At 39.3% G+C, this 19,111-nt stretch overlaps 1 protein-coding gene across 1 annotated transcript in view; it reads right to left on the bottom strand.

Annotated features, from left to right (window-relative positions):
- LOC109477089 overlaps positions 1 to 19,111 on the bottom strand; it is a 185,930-nt gene that overhangs the window by 15,211 nt on the left and 151,608 nt on the right. Inside the window, 6 exon segments of the mRNA XM_019778129.1 lie at positions 4,630 to 4,836; positions 6,391 to 6,543; positions 9,673 to 9,911; positions 10,439 to 10,609; positions 17,632 to 17,861; positions 18,987 to 19,111. Coding sequence (XP_019633688.1) covers positions 4,630 to 4,836; positions 6,391 to 6,543; positions 9,673 to 9,911; positions 10,439 to 10,609; positions 17,632 to 17,861; positions 18,987 to 19,111 — 1,125 coding nt within the window.

The following is a 19,111-nucleotide window of genomic DNA, read 5'->3' as shown; positions in this document are numbered from 1 at the left end:
AGTAGCTGTTGTAACGGTGCTTGTTTGTCGTTAGGCAATGATAACTGAGGAAGCTACGAGTGGATTGGTATGAAATATGATATGCCCTTTCTTTGAAAGGTCTTTTCCTTTCAAAGAAATAATTAGATTTTAGGTCTACAAGCAGCTTTCCTTAGTAGTGCTGTATGCTACTAGTTGTTGTGGATGGTTTCACATGCTACTGATTTTCATTCAACAAACTGAAGCTAGATGTCGACACGTTGAAACCATATGAATTCTTGTTCACAGGATATAAACATGGCGCCTCTTTGTGGTTTAAAGCAGCATAACTCAGGAATCTATATGTGGATCATTATGAAATTTCATGTATGGTAATAATGAGATTTTAGGCCTTCTGGTGACTTTCCTTGGTACTGCAGTAAATGGTTTGTTGTTGTGGAAAGCTCACTTTACATGTCCAAATTTCTTATGGACTTGCATCAACGATCGGTATGATATAGACCACTTAGATGTACTAACGTTGTTCATTTACTATATCGTTAAAACGGCAACGTAATTTAATCGTTCAAAACGTGGAATCAACGAAAACCCTCTTACCTTTGAATCAATGATGTTCTCATTATTTTCAGTCCCAAATACTGCAGAAGGGTCGGGTAAGGTGACGAAGCCCTCATCCCGCTCAGTGGCAAATCCGCCCTGCTGAATGTTCTCCTTTGTGTGCTTCTGGTACATGACACGTCCGACCGGCGTGTCGAAGACCACTGGCGGTGAATCTGACAGGCTGCTGCGCAGAACTAAACTGGTCAGGACGTCGGTAGCGTCCTGGAATTGCTCTAACACTGTTGGTAACTGGAAGAAAGGAGTAGGGGTTTGCGTTTGTCAGTTAACAGTCTATTCATTCAACTTTAAAACTAACCAAAGCTAACAGCCGAAAGATAGTTTGGCAACCGTTGCTACCACATGGCTGTAGTGCCGATAACTCAATGGAATGAACAACTTGAAGAAAGCGCTTTGAGGTGGAAATTGACGAGTACCCTTGTAAGATAAAAACACAACACAGTGTCCAAAGCAACGCCTGTACCCCTAGTACAACCATTTTTTATTCCAACATGTAATCACAAAGACGTGGTGGGGACACAAGTTTTTTTCAACTTATATTAATGCCACCACCAACACAGGGGACAATACAATACTCATCAAATTTTCTGAGCGAAGTGAGGAAAGTCGTGTAAAGTGACTTTCCCAAGGGCACAAGATCGGTGGCATGTCATCACTCGAACCCGGGACCTCTTGGTTCCGAGTCGAGCACTATGCCGTTACGCCACGAACATTTCAAACCACAACTGTTTCAACTTCAAGCATTTTAACAAGTTAGTCCGTCGGAACGGTGACAGCTATCGAGTAATACAAGGCAGTATCAACGTTACCATGCTCTGCCAGGTGATGACACTAGAAGTGCCGGACATCCCTCTCTCGCCCATGACATTATGAAGAACTGCTCCAATTCCGTTGACTATACCTAAATTGAAAGACGTTAGAAGAGGTATTTAATGATTGTAATCAGTTGTCAGATTAGATATACTAGTATACAAGACGTTGATTTTTTCTATTCCAAAATTTAATAACAATACATGTGACGGCAGACACAAGTTTCAATTTTTATGCCAGCAGAGGACAACAGACAATTCTCATCTTCACCTATAGGGTGAGAAAAGTCGCGTTGAGTGCCTTTCCGAAGGGCACAAGATCAGTGGCGTGACATGCAGGACTAGAACTCGGAACATCTTCGTTCTGAGCCGAGCACTCTGCCGTTGCGCCACACAAGACGTCGTTGATGTGGAATTTCAGAAGACCATATGTAGAATTCACTGGAATTGCTTGACGCCATACAAAGGAGGGCCACACGGATAAATAAATAAATCTCCCACAGGCCGAGTTGGACAGAAACCAGGTAGGAGCCCTCACTCTCCTGCACCGCATGTACAACCAGGATGCCCCAGCACCACTCAACAGCTTACTCCCGAACCCATACGTACACCGCCGTGAAACCCGCCTGTCGAGATGGCAACACAGCATCGCTCTGGAACCTGTAAAGTCATCTACAACATCCCACAGAAGAACCTTCATACCGGCCACAGTAAATTATTAAAGCTCTGGAACTCCCTCCCACAGGACATTAAGGACAGACAAAAATTTAACAGCAGTGTTAACCGCCACCTCAGTGGTATTGGACAGAGCCCTTGTGACAGCTGCTAAGCTGAGACTGGCAATGCATAGATAAAAAAAAAAAACTTACCTTCAGACATTTGAAGAAGCTGAGGTACATCAATATATCCTCCTTCTACAAGTATGGCCTGATGAAGATTAGTAGAGTAGAGATGGAGAGACTCTGCTGCTAAAATCTGCGGAAATAAATTGCCGTCTTACAATCATTCTAATTTGCCTAATTCTCATTTTCTATTTGTTTATTAGAATTCACCACAAGTACAAACATACAAGTGGAAGGGAGGACAAAACAGGTGAAGTTGACACCTTTACAAGTTGTTCTCCCTAACACAACAATATAAATACAGTGCAGTGCAATACAAATTACAAAGTCGAACAATTGTTGACATGAAATACAAATTCCTGCAATAACACACAATAGTTATAAAAATGCAATACAATACACTGCTATAAAATATAATTCATTATATACAATTGTAATAATATTAATGTGGTTGGAAAGTCATGAATCTGTTATAGTACACCATTAATTCTCTGTACTTTTGTCGATGTCGATTCAATAAAGAATCATTTATGTAATACCAATGGAACAGGCTACAAAACAATGGGGAGGCTATAAGGCTATAGAGCCTACTATTTTATGAATAGAACAAATGCACATTCACCATAGAGTGCATGGAAAATATAAACTTATTTGCATAATTGAAGAACTACAATCCAAAACATACGATAATCTGTAGCAGATTCTGTATAGCCGGTATAACCGCCTTTCGGCGTAACACACCTGCTTCGCAGGTACGCGGCGCGGCGGCAGCTGGCTATATTACACCGATCGACTTGTTACACCTAACCCTTGAACTTCTAACTCTAGACTTTGTTTAAAACTATCCAATGACAATGCCCCTACTGTACTTGGTAACAGTGAGTTCCACTCAGCGATAGTTCTAGGAAAGAATGAATTTTTGAACACCTCAATCCTTGGTTGATAACTCTGGTACTTGAAGGCATGGCTATTTCTTGTTCTCTTCTGGGCTGGTATTAGGTACTTAGTAGTTTGGACGTCCACCAGTTTATTAGTCATTTTGTACATCATGCATAGTCTAGTCTTCCAATGAGACCAACTGTAGGTTTCTTTTCATTTCCGTGACACTAGCACCTCTTTCATAGTTGTTCATACAGAATATTGCACCTTGATTCTGTACCCTTTCCAATTTGTCTTTGTCTTTCTTTGTATACGGATCCCATACTGTCGCGGCATATTCTAGGTTCGGTCTTACAAGTATAAATGGTTTATTTGCAAATTGACATAAAACTAAAACAACATTGCAGCCTAATAATACAAAGTATTGTACAAAAAGCTGAATTACGTAGTTTTAGGGAACACACAAAATATCATTAATATTTACAAACTTAACCAAACTAAATAACAAGAATATATACAATTGGTAGTTGGGTGATTACACGGTAGACTAAGCACTGTTTAAGAGTTTTGACAGGTATGGAATAGCACTGTTCCTGTACCTTTCAGATCTTATAGATGGTAGGCTAAGCTGGAACCCCTCTTTTAAGTCCCTATTATGTACTTCATTGCGGGTGGGGGCTGACGTATATGCAAGTGACGTATATGCAAGATCATTTATGTATCGTTTCCAACCCTACCTGTGACTCGATGTAAACCTGTCCCCCTGTGTTGAGCAGTTTGACCATCCCGTCCGTGCCCTGCTGTAGTGAGGACACATCACGGAGCTCAGCTGCCCTGCCGCTCAGCTTCTCAATCAGGGTGGACCTCACGAACATCTGCAGCTGTGGGGGAAAACCTCTGTCGGTAATTATGTTTACCGAAGGAAAACATATTGATTTTACTCAGTTTCTTCCTCCTCCTCTTCTGTTCCAAACACTAACCTCTGACCTGGCCAATGACATGATTTGTTGACGTCTGTCAACATGGTGACTGGTGTTGGGTTACATAATGTGGCAATTTCATGGTCTGCTCTACTCCTGTCACCATATACTCTTAGTACATGTACGTGAATGTGTTTGAGTAAAAATTAACAGACCATGCCATGTCCGAAGGTAAACATTATGTATTTGCTTTGCAAATGTTACTTCTCTAGTTTCTGGACTCCATTTCGAAAATTGCAGAACTTAAGAACAACGACACAAAGTAATGACTAACAAAACATCCCATCACACAACATTCGCCAACAAGTACGAAACAACTTTTAGTTCTTCACGGTAGCCACACAAAGCTACATCACAGACACAAAACTATATGTGTCCTGTTTTGCTTTCTTTTCTTCTGGGATAGGACTTTTGACTCACGCTTCAACAAGGTCTCATATGAATCCACACGTTTTTCAAACGTCTTGGAAAACAACATGTTTCACACCCACACATGTAGTATGGGATGAAATATGATGATACCTTATTTTCCCCCGTTCCAGGCGTATTTGGGGGCAGCATGTTGCTGACTCCGTCGATGGTTGTGGCAGTGGACCAGTCGTGACCAAATATATAACCGTTCCGTACAGGTGGCGCTGTCGGACTGGGGTGGTGAGTAGTACTGTTCAGCGCCTCGTTCAGTAAGTCTCCGTAACCCTGGTCTGTCAACGTTTGGGACGGGTCTGGATCCTGCAGGAGATATTAACGGATCTTTATTATACAGAGACGGTCGTCCGTCGTGGTAGAATTGGCATCCATGGACAAACTCTAGCATGGACTGCCAACTTCCTGAACGATCGGAGCCAAGTTGTCGTTGCTGACGGACGCCAGTCCTCATTTGTGAGTGTCAGGTCAGGACTACCACAGGGATCGGGTCCTCGGACCGTGTTTATTCCTTGCCTACATAAATGACCTCCCAGACAAACTGTCAGCCTTGGCTCGACCGTTTGCTGACGACACAGCAGTGTACGATGTGATAACCAACAGAGAGCAACGAGATCAGCTTCAGAGGGACCTCGAAAGATTGGCAAACTGGGAAATGGGATGGGACATGCAGTTCTACCCCGCTAAGTGCATATCCATGACAGTCACTAGGAGCAGGAAATCGTTAGAAACATCGTCTGTACTGCACGGCCACACTTTGGATACAGTAGCTAAGTATCTCGGCATCACAATGTGCAGCGATGTGTGCTGGGACATGCACATCAGCAACGTTTCAAATAAGGCAAAACAAACACTGGGTTTCCTCATTCGGAATCTCAAGATCAGTTCAAGCACCATCAAGGATAAGGCTTACAAAGCCTTCGTGCGACCCATACTCGAGTATGCAGCCTCAATTTGGGATCCGTACACTCTAAAGAACATTGACAAATTGGAAAGTATCCAGAGAAGAGCTGCAAGATTTGTCTTAAATCGCCGTCATAACACATACAGCACGAGCAACATGATAGCAGAGCTTGGTTGGCAATCCTTGGCAGAACGCAGAAGATTGGCATGACTGGGAATGCTGTCCAAGATCAGTCAAGGACTAGTACAGTGTCCTATCATAAAAAGCAAACTAGTCCCGCCCCGCCAATAAAACGGCGCACACACGACTACCAGTTCTCCCAGGTCAAGAACAGACCACTGTACAGAGGTTCTTCCTTCCTGCCAAGAAGAATCAAGGACTGGAACATAGCCGAAGCAGACACAATAGTCAACCTTGTGTCTGGTGTCTCAATACAGTAAACACTAACAGTACTTGGGCAAGGACCGTATGGAACTGACTCGGCAAGGACAAACGGACTATGATTACCGGATTATGGTTATAGGACTCTGACCTCACATTCCAGAGTAATCGTCTCTAAGATTGTTGGCATCAGACGGAAGAAGAAGAAGAGAAGGTAGTTCTTACATTGTTGTTAGAGCCCTTCCGCACAAGGTGGTCAATAGGGCGTGGGCCACACAGTTGTGCCATGACAGGGCTAGCCCATTGGTAGTGGTATGTCTTTTTACAATGGCTGAGTGCTAAGCAGAGAAAGCAGTATGTACCAAGTCTTTGGTATGGCCGGGAAAAGAGCCCGAATGGAAGATACACATGCACTCTGCCCACTTGGTAATTTCTGCCATACATGTAATGAAGCATGCACACCGTTCAATAGGCTTAAATTTGGTAGATGCAGTACAATAAACATAGGACACAGTTATTGAAGATTCAACTAAACGGAGATGACATTAATCATAATCATGATAATCGCTACTTACCCCTGCCAGGACCTGGTCCAGAAGATCCACGATGTTCACGGCTAAAGATGCAGCAGTCGCCGCGTCTCCCTGATCTATCTCCACCTCCGCTTCATAAGCCAACGTTAGAGTATCTTGCCACAGATCTAGTGGAGGCTTGACATTAGGCAACACCTGTGGGAACAAATTGAAAATGAAAAGTTTTAATGCTGAAAAAATCTGCTCAGAAATGGCAACAAATGTCAATATCAGACTTCCTCATCCAGATTGTTTTCTGTTTTGCCGAAACCGTTCAACACTAGAAAAACATAATATCGGGCTGGGATCCTGTTTGGCAGAAATGTACCTCCATGTATGTATAATACTCAAACTTTGGCTGTCAATTTTGCCATGATTTTGCTAAATGCGGACCGTCAATTTTGTTACCTTCGCCAAGAAGGCTATGTTTTCATCGGCGTCGGTCTGTGTATCTGTGTATCTGTAAACAAGATAACTCGAGAAGGCTTAAATGGATTGTCTTTATGGGTAGGTCTTGATGAGACCTCGAAATGATTAGATTTTGGACCCCCTGGCAGTTTATTATGGTACTGCAGCGGAACTTCAGGTTTTGATATCTCATGATCTAGAAATGCTTTAGGAGCACAGAATTTAAGTGGTAGGTAGCTCTTGTGCTGGGAAAGAAGTGACATAGGTTTGGGCTCCCTAGCGGCTTGTGTGTCGTACTTTTTGGTATGTAGGTAGCTTAGTGAAGCTTGACATGATTATGCGACAACTATGCAAATCTGGATAGAATTTGCATAATTTATGAGGAAATTCTACTAAGAAAATCTACTCTAATGGTTGAAAAAGACTTCGCTCGAAAGGCGGAATTGAACCGCTCCGACGCCAGTCGGCTACAGGTTTGAAGCCTGCACCCCGGGACCACCGAGGGTCATTCAAGCGATATTACAAGGTATACTGATTGTTATATATACCATGGCTGTGTTCTGACACTTTCATATGTGGGCTTGGTGTTGTGTCTCTTTATCTATGAATGTTTACAAAATTGCAAACCCTTTGGTATGTTCAGTACAAAATAAACGGGTAAATTTTCTTTTATATAATCATAAGGTACTGTTGGATATTTAATTCTCCTTACCAACTAAATTTCCGATAACTTTGAAATATCTGATACCGGAATGCATTGTGGGTAAAATATGTCGTTTGCATGACTTAGCACTTCTTGTGCGTATGTGGTGCCAAGTACAATCAAACCTGTCAAGGGCGGAATGCAACCTTCTCTCGGCGGCTATATGTATACTTGTACGATGGCCGGCTATTAAAAGAACGCGTTGAACTCTACAAAACGCTGTATCAAACTTCCCACCGGCCCGGGGCCTGCACCTGAGGAGGCTACAATTTTCACAGCTCGGGACGGTTGAATTTGAAGCGTACGTGCTTCGCTTTGTCTTTGATCATGGACTTGTTTTTCTACCTCCATGTTTGATTTATATACGTATGTACCAAAGGTCGTAATTATATCGGGTTTATCCAGACGATCGCGAATACCCACAAAAATGTAAAAAAAATTATATATAATAGTTATATACATTGGGCTGGGATCTTTGTGGGCAGAAATTTGTAGAACATTTGGCATGTTTCTTCATAAATTAGTTGATTAGAACGTCACGACATGACCCTTCCGTCATGCAGTGGGGAGGGGGGCGTGTGTTAGTCTAACGTGCTATCCAGTCGTTTCAATACATCGATACATGCTAGTATTTCTGTCGACGTGAGTTTTCAACATAATTACCAGGATATAGGACCGTTCAACGCTAGAAAAACATAATATCGGACTTGGATCCTGTTGGGCAGAGATTTACTCAAACTTTGGCGGTTCATTTTTCTAAATGCGGACTGTCGATATTGTTACCTTTGCCAAGAAGGTTATGGTTTCTTTGGCGTTCGTCTGTGTGTCTGTAAATACGATATCTCGAGAAGGCTTAAATGGAAAGTCTTCATATTTGGTAGATGGGTAGGTCCTCGAAATGATTAGATTTTGGCCCCCCTGGCGGCTTGTTATGGTAGTGCAGCAGAACTTCCTGTTTTGATATATCATGATCTAGACATGTTAGGGGCACGAAATTTGAGTGGTAGGTAGTTCCTATGCTGGGAAAAAAGTGACGTAGGTTTGAGCCCCCTTTTCACCGGGTATGTAGGTAGCTCAAGTGATGTTATAGGACTATTCAAGCTTGTGACATATGTAATTGAGAACGAGAGAAACACAGGCACATAGTGATTATGTAAATTAACACCTAATTTGCATAATTAATGAGAAAATGTTATAATTCCACAATGGTAACTGCCTGGAATTTCATACTTGGGGTATTTGAAAGTTAAGTGAAGGTAAACATCATTATAAACATAACTTATTCAAATAAGCACCTCATTTGCATGTTTTATGAGGAAATAATACAATGGCTTTCTTTGTTAAAATAAGGCTGTCTTTTGATGGAGAATATGATCAACTGATATAATTCATGCAAATAAGGATGTCATTTGCATAATCAGGAGGAATAATCTTCACTTTGTTAGTCATAAAGATTAACATCATTTGGCGAAGGTATGAGATCGTGGAACTCTAGCTATTTGAATAATTAGTTCAACTCTTATTGATTATGTTTCATTTTGCAATTAAAGCTGTCACGAAGATTCAAAGTCTACTTGACTCATGCTTCAATCTTTGAGCTAATTTGCATGATTAATGAGGAAATTCTATAAATCTGCTTCGTTAGATAATAGGACTACAAAACACTTGTTACATATGATTGGGAACGAGAAAATTATCTGAGGATATATATTATGTAAATGAAGACCTAATTTGCATAATAACACTGTGAATTTCAAACTTTCTGCATTTGGAAGTCAAGTGACGGTGAACAGCAACAAACATTATTTATCATCATAACCTCATTTGCATAATTCATGAGGAAGTGCCATAATAGCCTGTTTGTTCAGATAAGGCTGTCATTGGATGGAGAATATGATCAACTGATATAATCAATGCAAATGAGGCTCTTATTTGCGAAATCAATGATTAAAATTGTATAATTCTTCAACCTGAAGGGTTAACATCATTTGGCGAAGGTATGAGATTGTGGAACTCTTGTTATATATATCTTGCCTGTTTTCTGACACTTTAATATTTGGGCTTGGTGTTGTGTCTCTTTATCTATGAATGTTTACAAAATTGCAAACCCTTTCGTATGTAATATGTCTTGCCTTCCCATCCATTCAACAAATCAACATAAACGGATCACTCACCGAAACATTCACGCTACATTCCGAGAAGAAGCCTTCGTCACCATCTGCCTGGACTTTGATGGTCACTGCAAAATGACTGTCAATGACACCACTCTCCAAACGATAGGGACCTGCTACAGACTCCCGTTGTGTTGTGAGCAAAGTGTTCGAACTGAAGAAACTGTAGTCTATGTCCTCTTCCGACGACACCTCCGGTGGCACTTCGGCTGCGATAGTGAATCCTGTATCAGCTGCAAAACCTAAAAAAAAAAAGAAGAATTCGGAGAACTAATACTTCCATGAAAAGTCCCCTTCTTTGGCAAGATTTCATTTTAACATTTTATCATAAAGAAAGTTTATTGCAAATTCTTGCCCGAGGGCTATGCAGTAACTGTTACAAACAACATAAGAAAGAAAATACGTACGTGAGACTATATCTACTTCTAACATTATACTATATTCTACAACATACATGGTACTAGTTTTGCTGGGTTTTACTTCTTCTTTTTAGGCAATGGAAGACGAATTTACCCACTTCTTCTACAATATGTGGGTTGATATTAGTCGTAAAATTGTTTTTTGTGGTAGGGAATGGCAGGGAAGTAAGGGAGCATTTTGGACACGGTGCTAAATAATTGTTTTCTGATGTCGTCATAAAGTGAACAGTTAGAGATGAAATGAATTTCGTCTTCCACTGCATTTGAGGAGCAGTATTTACAAATTCTCTCCGACACAGGTACTTTATTATTATGTATGCAAATGACAAGGTCAATAGTATTGTCCCTACCTGTTTTTGGCGTAACGGAACAGTTCACACTACTCGGCGGACCGGAGAAGACATGGTATTCCCGGAAACTCCAACTTGAGCCATCCGACTTTGAACCCTTCACACGAAGTCTGTACTTTTTATCTGGCTCCAGTTTGTACTTTTTTAGTATTAATTGGTTTCTGTTGATACCTGCATGACAGAGACAATAAACATCCTATGTTAAACAACCACCAGTGACTCAAAAGTGTACCAGTGAAGTGCAGCTAACCGTAAATATGCAGTGGCAATGGCGGACAGGGGCACATGTCACAAGCTTCTTTGGAAATATTCATATCTTTCACATGACGTGGAATATAATTATAAACTTAATGTATTTTGTTGGGCATCAATAAACTGTGGCCATTATCCCTTCAAAAGAGAGTAAATCTGGTAAACGATTAGGTCTTTCAGGAAATTGTAAACTGTCAACTGACACCCCACTGGAAGGTAGGCCACACCACTGGCAGTGGACAACCATATGTGCGGTGTGGCCGAGGTTTTGAATAGAAGATCATTCAGTTTTCTATCATGCTTGTATGGAACAGGGATGTTGCATTTTCTATTGCTGAATATTGCTCTGGAATACTAAAAGGTTAAGTCAACTTACTATGTAAAGACAAGACTGGAAAGTATACTTTTTGTACTGTCCAAAAGTTACATAATGGGCCTTTAAGAGTAGAAAAAGTGTTTTTGAATGTGGCTAGAAACTACGCCAAGTAACTTTCCCAGACTATTGAAATGTATTCACAGTCAGGGTATTTTATTTTGATTATGATCCTTTTTAGATTGTATTTATTATGGGTTCACCACACCACGAAGTGGTGTGGTGAAACCATATTGCTTTTTCTGATGTTTCTTCTCCTTCTTCTCCTTCTTCTCCTTCTCCTGCCATTTTTTAAATGGATTCAGCTTCTTCATTTTAGGGCCTAAGGTCCTGAAATTTGGTATGGAGGTACAGTGGGCAAATACCCCTAGGCGATTTTTAAATTATTTGTATTACTGTGTTAGTTTGCCTTGTTTACCACGTTTGGGCATGAGTCATCACAATGGAATGCAGGGCATCAACCAATAGGCATGCAGCTTTCCTCTATACTTCTTGCTGATTGGCTGTTGGGATTTAACTTGATTAACACCTGCACAGAAGCATTTCCATACTGACAGTATGTCTGTATTCAAGTGTTTTGGTAGGTATTTCAAGCTTTCCTGCTCCAGCATTGGAATGTCCGGGCTATTGGTACGTTTTTTTTTATTTTGTAAAATCAACAGTTTGCATTATGCAATTAAAAATCCTAACCAATAAAGTAGGGAATAGCTATCCAACTGTTGTTTTAGTTGTATTTTACTTCATATTATAGTTATATCAATGTAAATCATTGTTTTCCCTTGTGTTTCTCATTCTTTCCCTGCCATGTGGTAAAATGTGGTGAACCCATCGCTGTATTTGCTCCAAAGCAAATATTGGCCTTTCTAGTTGCTTCGTTTATTATTATTTTTTTTTTAATCTTTCTTTATTGAATTTTCCAAAATAAATTAACGGTTACAGAATATGGCATGGCATTGTGCAAAAAGGAATACATGGTGAACCACAAAAACAAAACGTAAAATCCAGGTACAATAGTGTAGTGCAAATTTTACAGATACACCCTGTTGCCCCTAATTACATGGTTTAAAATTACACATGGGATTTTTTTTAAAACTCTTTTAAATATTTATTTAACAACATTTTATCTATTTTGAAAAAATTGTATTTAATTTTCCCCATTTCCCCCTATGTTTTAATAGTTTGTGTTGCCTATACGCAATGTTTAATTCTAGTCTATAAAAGTAAGAAACATAAGATATAAATGCAGATAAACTTAAGGAATACTTACGATTTTTAAAAATAAACATTTTACCTAGGAGTACTATAACATTGGAGAGAACCGGGCATCGATCAGTCAGGTTACCAAAAAATTATATTAGATTGCGTTGATTTGTAAATAGAGTACCAGTGATGTTGAAGAACCATTGTCACCTGACTCCAAAAATACTGCAGATATTCGACAATTCCAAAATAGGTGGACGACTGATTCTTCTTCTTCTTTACATAGACTGCAAATTGGTGAGTCTATTAACCCCCATAAAAATAATGTTTTATTACAAGTTAAAAATTTAAACAGCAGTTTGTATTGAAACATACGAATGTTTGAGTCAATAGAAAGTTTATACGGCAAACTATACACTTTGTGCCAAGGTAAAGGAGTATCGAAATATTCCTCCCACGAAAATTTAATTTTATCAGACGAGTCCCATAAACTGGCTTCGTTCATAAAAAATGAATACAGATCTTTATTAATATTTCCCTTACGTAGCCAGCTTATGTTTCTGCAGACTGGAAGACAAACACCCAGGTTTGGAGATGTCTGTTTTAACGTGGTTTTCCAACAAGAAGGAATTGCAGAAATAAGTTGATTGTACTTAAATTCGGTACAGGCTTCCCCAAATTTTTGAGTCAGATCATCAAATGATAAAAACCTATTTTGTAAGTCTAGAATGTCATTTACAAACACTACTCCTCTACTAAACATTACCTGAGAAAAGAATGGTTTTCCATCGATTGTAATATTTGAATTTAAACACAGAAGTTGTTGTTTTATTTCTACTGCTCCCTCTGGCGGCCGGAGCTGGAACTTTAACCACGCCTGTATTACATGCATGAAAAAGGAACTAAGAGGTGACTTTTTCCCCATTAAAGAGTTAAAATCCACATACTTTAGTTGGGAAAAAGGAAATACATTCGTACGAAAAATAGAACTAGATAAAAATATTAATTTAGAGCAAAACCATTTTTTATTTAGATACAATTTTGGCAGCCAAGAACCTTTAAGTGTCAAATCCACAGCCTGCAAATTCCTAAGTTTTAGCCCCCCCTGTTCATAAGTAGCATACAATGTTTTCCTTTTCACCCGCTCCGGTCCCTCCCCCCATAGAAATTTAAATATCTTTTTTTCATATAAGTCAAAAAACGTAGAGGGGGGAGACGGGAGAGAAGTTAGTAAATAGATAAATTGAGGGACAATTAATGTATTGATTAAAACGATTTTACCCATAAGAGTTAATGACTTAGATTTCCACGGCATTAATATCTTGTCTATTCTAGCCAATTTCTTGTCAAAGTTATAATCCACTATATTAGATAACAGTTCTGGGATGTGAATTCCTAGAATATTAACAGGGCCATCCGTCCATTGTATTTGTAAGGGGCAAGGTAAGTAAAAGTTTGTTCTTTTTAGAGTACCAATTCTTAATATTTTACATTTATCAAAATGTGGGCATAGTCCTGATAATAAGGAAAAATTTTCTAGATCCGTAACTAAAGCGTATAAAGAGCCGAGTTCGGGAGCAAGTGGAAAATTCGAGTCGTCGGCATATTGCGAAATTTTAGATTCAATTCCAAAAGTATCTAAACCTTTTATTTCGATATTGCTACGAATTTTAATAGCGAGTATTTCTACCCCCAAAATAAAAAGATATGGAGAGAGGGGACATCCTTGTCGGACCCCACGGGACAGGGAAAAGGACTTAGAAATATAACCACAGTTGATAATTTTACTAGAGATATCTTTGTAAAGAATTTGTACCCAGCTAATAAAAGAGTCCCCAAAGCCGAAATACCTCAGTGTTTTAAAGATAAAGTCCAGTTTAACGGTGTCAAAGGCCTTCTCAAAGTCAGCAATGAAAATTAAACCGGGCAAATCATTTTTGTCATAATATTCTATTATCTCTAATAATCTGCGTATGTTGTCACAAATACTACGCCCCTGCAGGAAACCTGTTTGATCATATGATATTAGCTTTGAAATAATATTTTTCATGCGAAGAGCGAGACATTTGGACAAAATACGCGTATCACAGTTAAGTAAAGTAATGGGACGCCAATTTTTGAGATACGAAGGGTCTTTTTCCTGTCCCGTGGGGTCTTGCTTAAGTATTAATGTAATAAGACCTACTTTTTGTGTATCAGATAGCTGGTGTACATCAAACGAAAAGTTAAAACAATCAAGCATATGTTGCTTTAAACAATTAAAGAAAGTCTTGTAAAATTCTATCGGAAGGCCGTCTAGACCGGGGGCTTTACCACAGGGAAAGGAATTAATTGCCCTCTTCAATTCTTCTTCAGTTATTAAACCATCACATTTTCTCTGTTCTTCGGGCGACAAAGATACTCGTTTATTTGGAAAAAAGGATTTAAAAACATCTGCGTCTACTGACATTGGTTGTTCCTTTAAAGAGTATAGATTATGATAAAAGTTGGTCTGTTCCTCGAGAATATCTAAAGGGCTGGTTATGATCTGACCGTCTGCAGAGACAAGTTTGGCCATATTTTTCCTAGCCTTATCCCTAGTGACAAAATTCATAAAAAAACGAGTGCACTTCTCCCCTTGCTCCATCCACTTTGCTCTTTTACTGGTGATTATATTATTAGATTTGATTTGATAAAATAGTTCTAATTCCTGCTTCTTTTCCTGTAGTTTAACAAAGGTATTTGGGTCAAAAACAGCGTCTAAGCTTTCTTGCAGGCTGCAGATTTCACTTGCTAGATAAATTTCGGTCGATTTGAGTTGTTTGTATTTCCATGACGAATATTTTATAATATGTCCACGTACACAACACTTAAATGTATCCCATACGGTATGTGCATTCGCAGAATCCTTATTGATGAGGAAAAAGTTATTTATGAAATCTGAAGTTTCTTTAATAAAAACCGGGTCTCTTAGTAAATCTTGGTTGAATCTCCAAAAACCTGGGCCCTTGGGTATTGGTGAAGTAACAACAGAAAGTCCAATAAGGGAATGGTCAGACCTAAAATTATCTTCTATTTCCACTTTTTGTATGCGAGAAACTAAGGAAAAGGACGTTAAAAAATAATCAATGCGACTTGCTTGAAATCTACGTCTCCAAGTATATCGCTTTGTTTTAGGATTTTGGTGTCTGTAAATATCTATCAAATCTAAATTGGCACATAGTGAATTGATTGCTTGAAAACATTTTGGATGGTAATTTGAAATTCGATGCCCGGTTCTATCTATATCAGTATTAAGAACAGTGTTGAAATCACCTACAACTACAATGTATGATTCAGAATCTAAACAATTTTGTATAGTTGTTTCCAAATTAGTGAAAAGAGAGGGGTCATCTGAATTGGGGCCATATATATTTACCAAACAAAAACGACTAGAATCTATAGTTATATCCAACATAATCCACCTGCCTGAATTGTCAGTTAGTGAATTGTGAACTGTGTAGGAGACGTTTATCTTAAATAAAATCATTACCCCCCTACTATTACTTAAACCGTGACTAAAAAGAATTGGTGCCCCCCAATCTGATATCCATTCTGTTTCAACTTTCATGGAAGAATGTGTTTCTTGTAGACAGTAAATTTGGTAATTTTTGTCTTTTAACCATGTGAATACTTCATGTCGTTTTCTGCGGTCGCCCAGCCCATTGCAATTATAGCTACAAATATTGACTTTGGGCGAAGTCATAAGTAGAGATGAAAATATTTAATACTCTATAAATATAAATAAGGGCTGGGCGTCCGCAGAAAGCGAAAATTGAAGTAAACGAACCAGTGTGAGAAACTTGTCTTATATCTATCAGGCAACAGGGTTTATCATAATATGTACTACAATAATCAATATATCCACTACATGAAACAAACAGAGACATAAAGTAACATGCCATGCATAAATAAAGTGAAACATGCATCAAAACAAACAGTGCGTGTCTTCTTAACGCAACACAACTTTACAATGGTTTACTTTTGTTTGTAAACGAAACACTAGCGACTAGAGGGCATAAAAGCCCACGCTCACAATCAGATGTAATTATATTTCATAAGAAAAAAATTACACGATAGTGCTAATGTCAATATAGGATTCAATATCAATATCAGGTGAGCTTCCAAAAAAAAAAAAGAATCATAATATTTCACAAGTAGATAGATTAAATATTTCTTACACTCCAAGGAAATAAATAGGCACTACCTGATCTATCCCCCACCCCCCTGAAAAAGAGAAAACCGACACATAATCCATTTTAAATATATAAAGAAGGAAGGGGGAAAACAAACCGAGTAACTCTATTCAGTTCAGTCTCTACCGTCCCTCCCTTCAGGGGCAGTCCGCTTCGTTTATTATTTGTAGGGTCTCGGTCTATAAGATATATGCCTTGTTACGTGTTCTGTAATGTACTATGTGTGGGTCATGACATCAGCTGCCTGTGTCCTACGTGTACTATATTGTCATAGTCCAAGAGTGAAGAGACTCTTTTTACACAATCAAGTGTTTTTTTCAGCCGACGTTTCGGTGACCGTCATCATTGCAGCAAAGGTGTCGCTACTATAGATGCATTCCCAAACGCACAATATTTACATATCTAGTTGGATATATACATAATTGTGGCCAGTTATCAAACACGCCCCCTGTACGTTTGGTAACGCATTGTAGATACAGTTCCGTGTAACCGCGTATATGTGTAGATATGTAAATATTGTACGTTTGGGAATGCATCTATAGCAGCGACACCTGTGCTGCACTGCACTGCAACCAGTCAGAATTGCCCTGAGGAAGGTGGCTGACGGTCACCGAAACGTCGGCTGTTAGTAAAATATTTTGCGTAAAAACAGTCTCTTTACTCAGTAACATACCAACTTGATAAAATCATCATGAAAGTTCATCTGTGTTGGTAGTAATCATAGTAAAAGGATGAGCTTTATTCCAAAACACAATTGTACAGGGATCAAATTTTTAGCGACCACTGTCGCCTTCATCAGGATAATTAATGATCAACCACTTCACAACGTGATCTCGCGAGAGTTACGGTTTACAAACACGTGACCTTATTCACACGAGATTTTACTGATACGTGTAATAAGTGTGAATAAGGTGACGTGTTTGTAAACCGTAATTCTCGCGAGATCACGTTGTGAAGTGATTGATCATTATTATCCTGATGAAGGCGACAGTGGTTGCTGAAAATTTTATCCCTGTACAATTGTGTGTTGGAATAAATCTCATTAATTAACCTTTTACTACAACTTGATAAAAGTATTCACGGTTGTCATAGTCCCAATAAATCAAATCAAATCAAATCAATCAACTTGAACAGTGAATGTGAGCCCGGCCTACCTCCCCATGTCATACCAGCAAAGTCAGGAATCTCTGTAACCTCTCCAGTTACAATGTTCTCCTCATACAGTTGCCAACGGTAGTTCCAAGTTACCCAGGAGCGCCGGCGGCGACCGTTCCACCACCCAGAATTCCCGCTGCCACTGCTGCTAGTACAGCCAGTTGTGCAGCTTGCCTCCAACTTTAGATCTTTCGTCACTTTCAGAACGTCCAGACAATTTTCCCTGCACCTACCATTGCCATATAGATTAGTTGGTAATAGTCAAGAAGGTAATAGCCCTGGTTACCAAACCTATTATAGCTCCCGATTCCTACATCATCTCCGCAATGAGGATGTAGGAATCGGGAGATATAATGGGTTTGGTAACCAGGCTATCAAGAAAGTGCATTGATAATTGAATGGATGGGAGGGTGGGTGAGTAGGTGGGAAAGTGAAAGAATAACATTCTTATCATTTTGTTTTTTTGGATGACAATAGTTGCAAATTGTTTTTATTGCAACATTTAAAAACATGGTGACGACACATAGACATGGTGACGGCACACTCAAGTTTAGAACTTATTCTTATGTCGCCACCAACGTAGAGGAAAATACATTAAACTTGAAAACAAGCAAAGCACAGATTTGCAATTATATAATGATTATACATGTATATAATAAAGACATTATTGACTGTTTCTATTTTAATTAAGACTGATAGGACTGTTATGAATACAAATGTTCCAAAAATAGTTTAGAATCAGTCCAAAAGGTTTGCATATTAAGTAAACATTTATTGAGTTTTTGCCGTAGCCTGGTGTCCAGCCTTGTTAGCTTTAGTCCGTTCCCCAAGATCCGCTCCCCGCCAACATTGTAGGCGGGGAGCGGATCTTGGGGAGCGGACCAAAGCTAACAAGGCTGGACACCAGGCTATTTTTGCCGTGGACATAAAAGTAGATCCTCTTAAAAGTAAATGCAATTGAGTTACGTATTCTGGTGTACTTAATGAACAGAAAATAGGTAAGCGTACTATATACATTGCAATATATGTCAAGGTCCGTCGATGAAGGTTAGACATCCAGGTAATACGATACGCCAAAAACAGTTACTCAAGCAACTGGATATGATTTTGAAAACGTCAGACGTTTCAGCTAGTATCCACTAGCTTTCGTCAGTGACTGAGAGACCAGAGGGGGAAAGCAGGTTTATATGCACAACCTGTTGATTGATATGCAAATGAAGTGAAGACAAATTTTTTGGAAGTCGAAAAAGGAACAAAGTCAGACAAGTCAAGACAAGATGATGCAAATTAGTCTGAAAGCTCCTGTTATACATATATGTCAAGGTCGTCTGGCATAAGATAGTTTTTGGCGTACCTAATTTCAAAAACTGGCAGTGGGCCGCCGCCAATGACGTGCAGTTCCTGCGCAAAGCTCACCGAGGCCGTCCCAACAGTTACGTTCACTTTGATGACGTAGATCGCTCCTGGATCCATCGTTGA

This window comes from Branchiostoma belcheri, unplaced genomic scaffold, assembly GCF_001625305.1.
Source record: "Branchiostoma belcheri isolate BF01 breed outbred unplaced genomic scaffold, Haploidv18h27 scaffold4, whole genome shotgun sequence".
Lineage (NCBI taxonomy): Eukaryota > Metazoa > Chordata > Leptocardii > Amphioxiformes > Branchiostomatidae > Branchiostoma > Branchiostoma belcheri.
The sequence above is the reverse complement of the archived record's forward strand: the minus strand, read 5'-3'. Positions and strand labels throughout refer to the sequence as shown.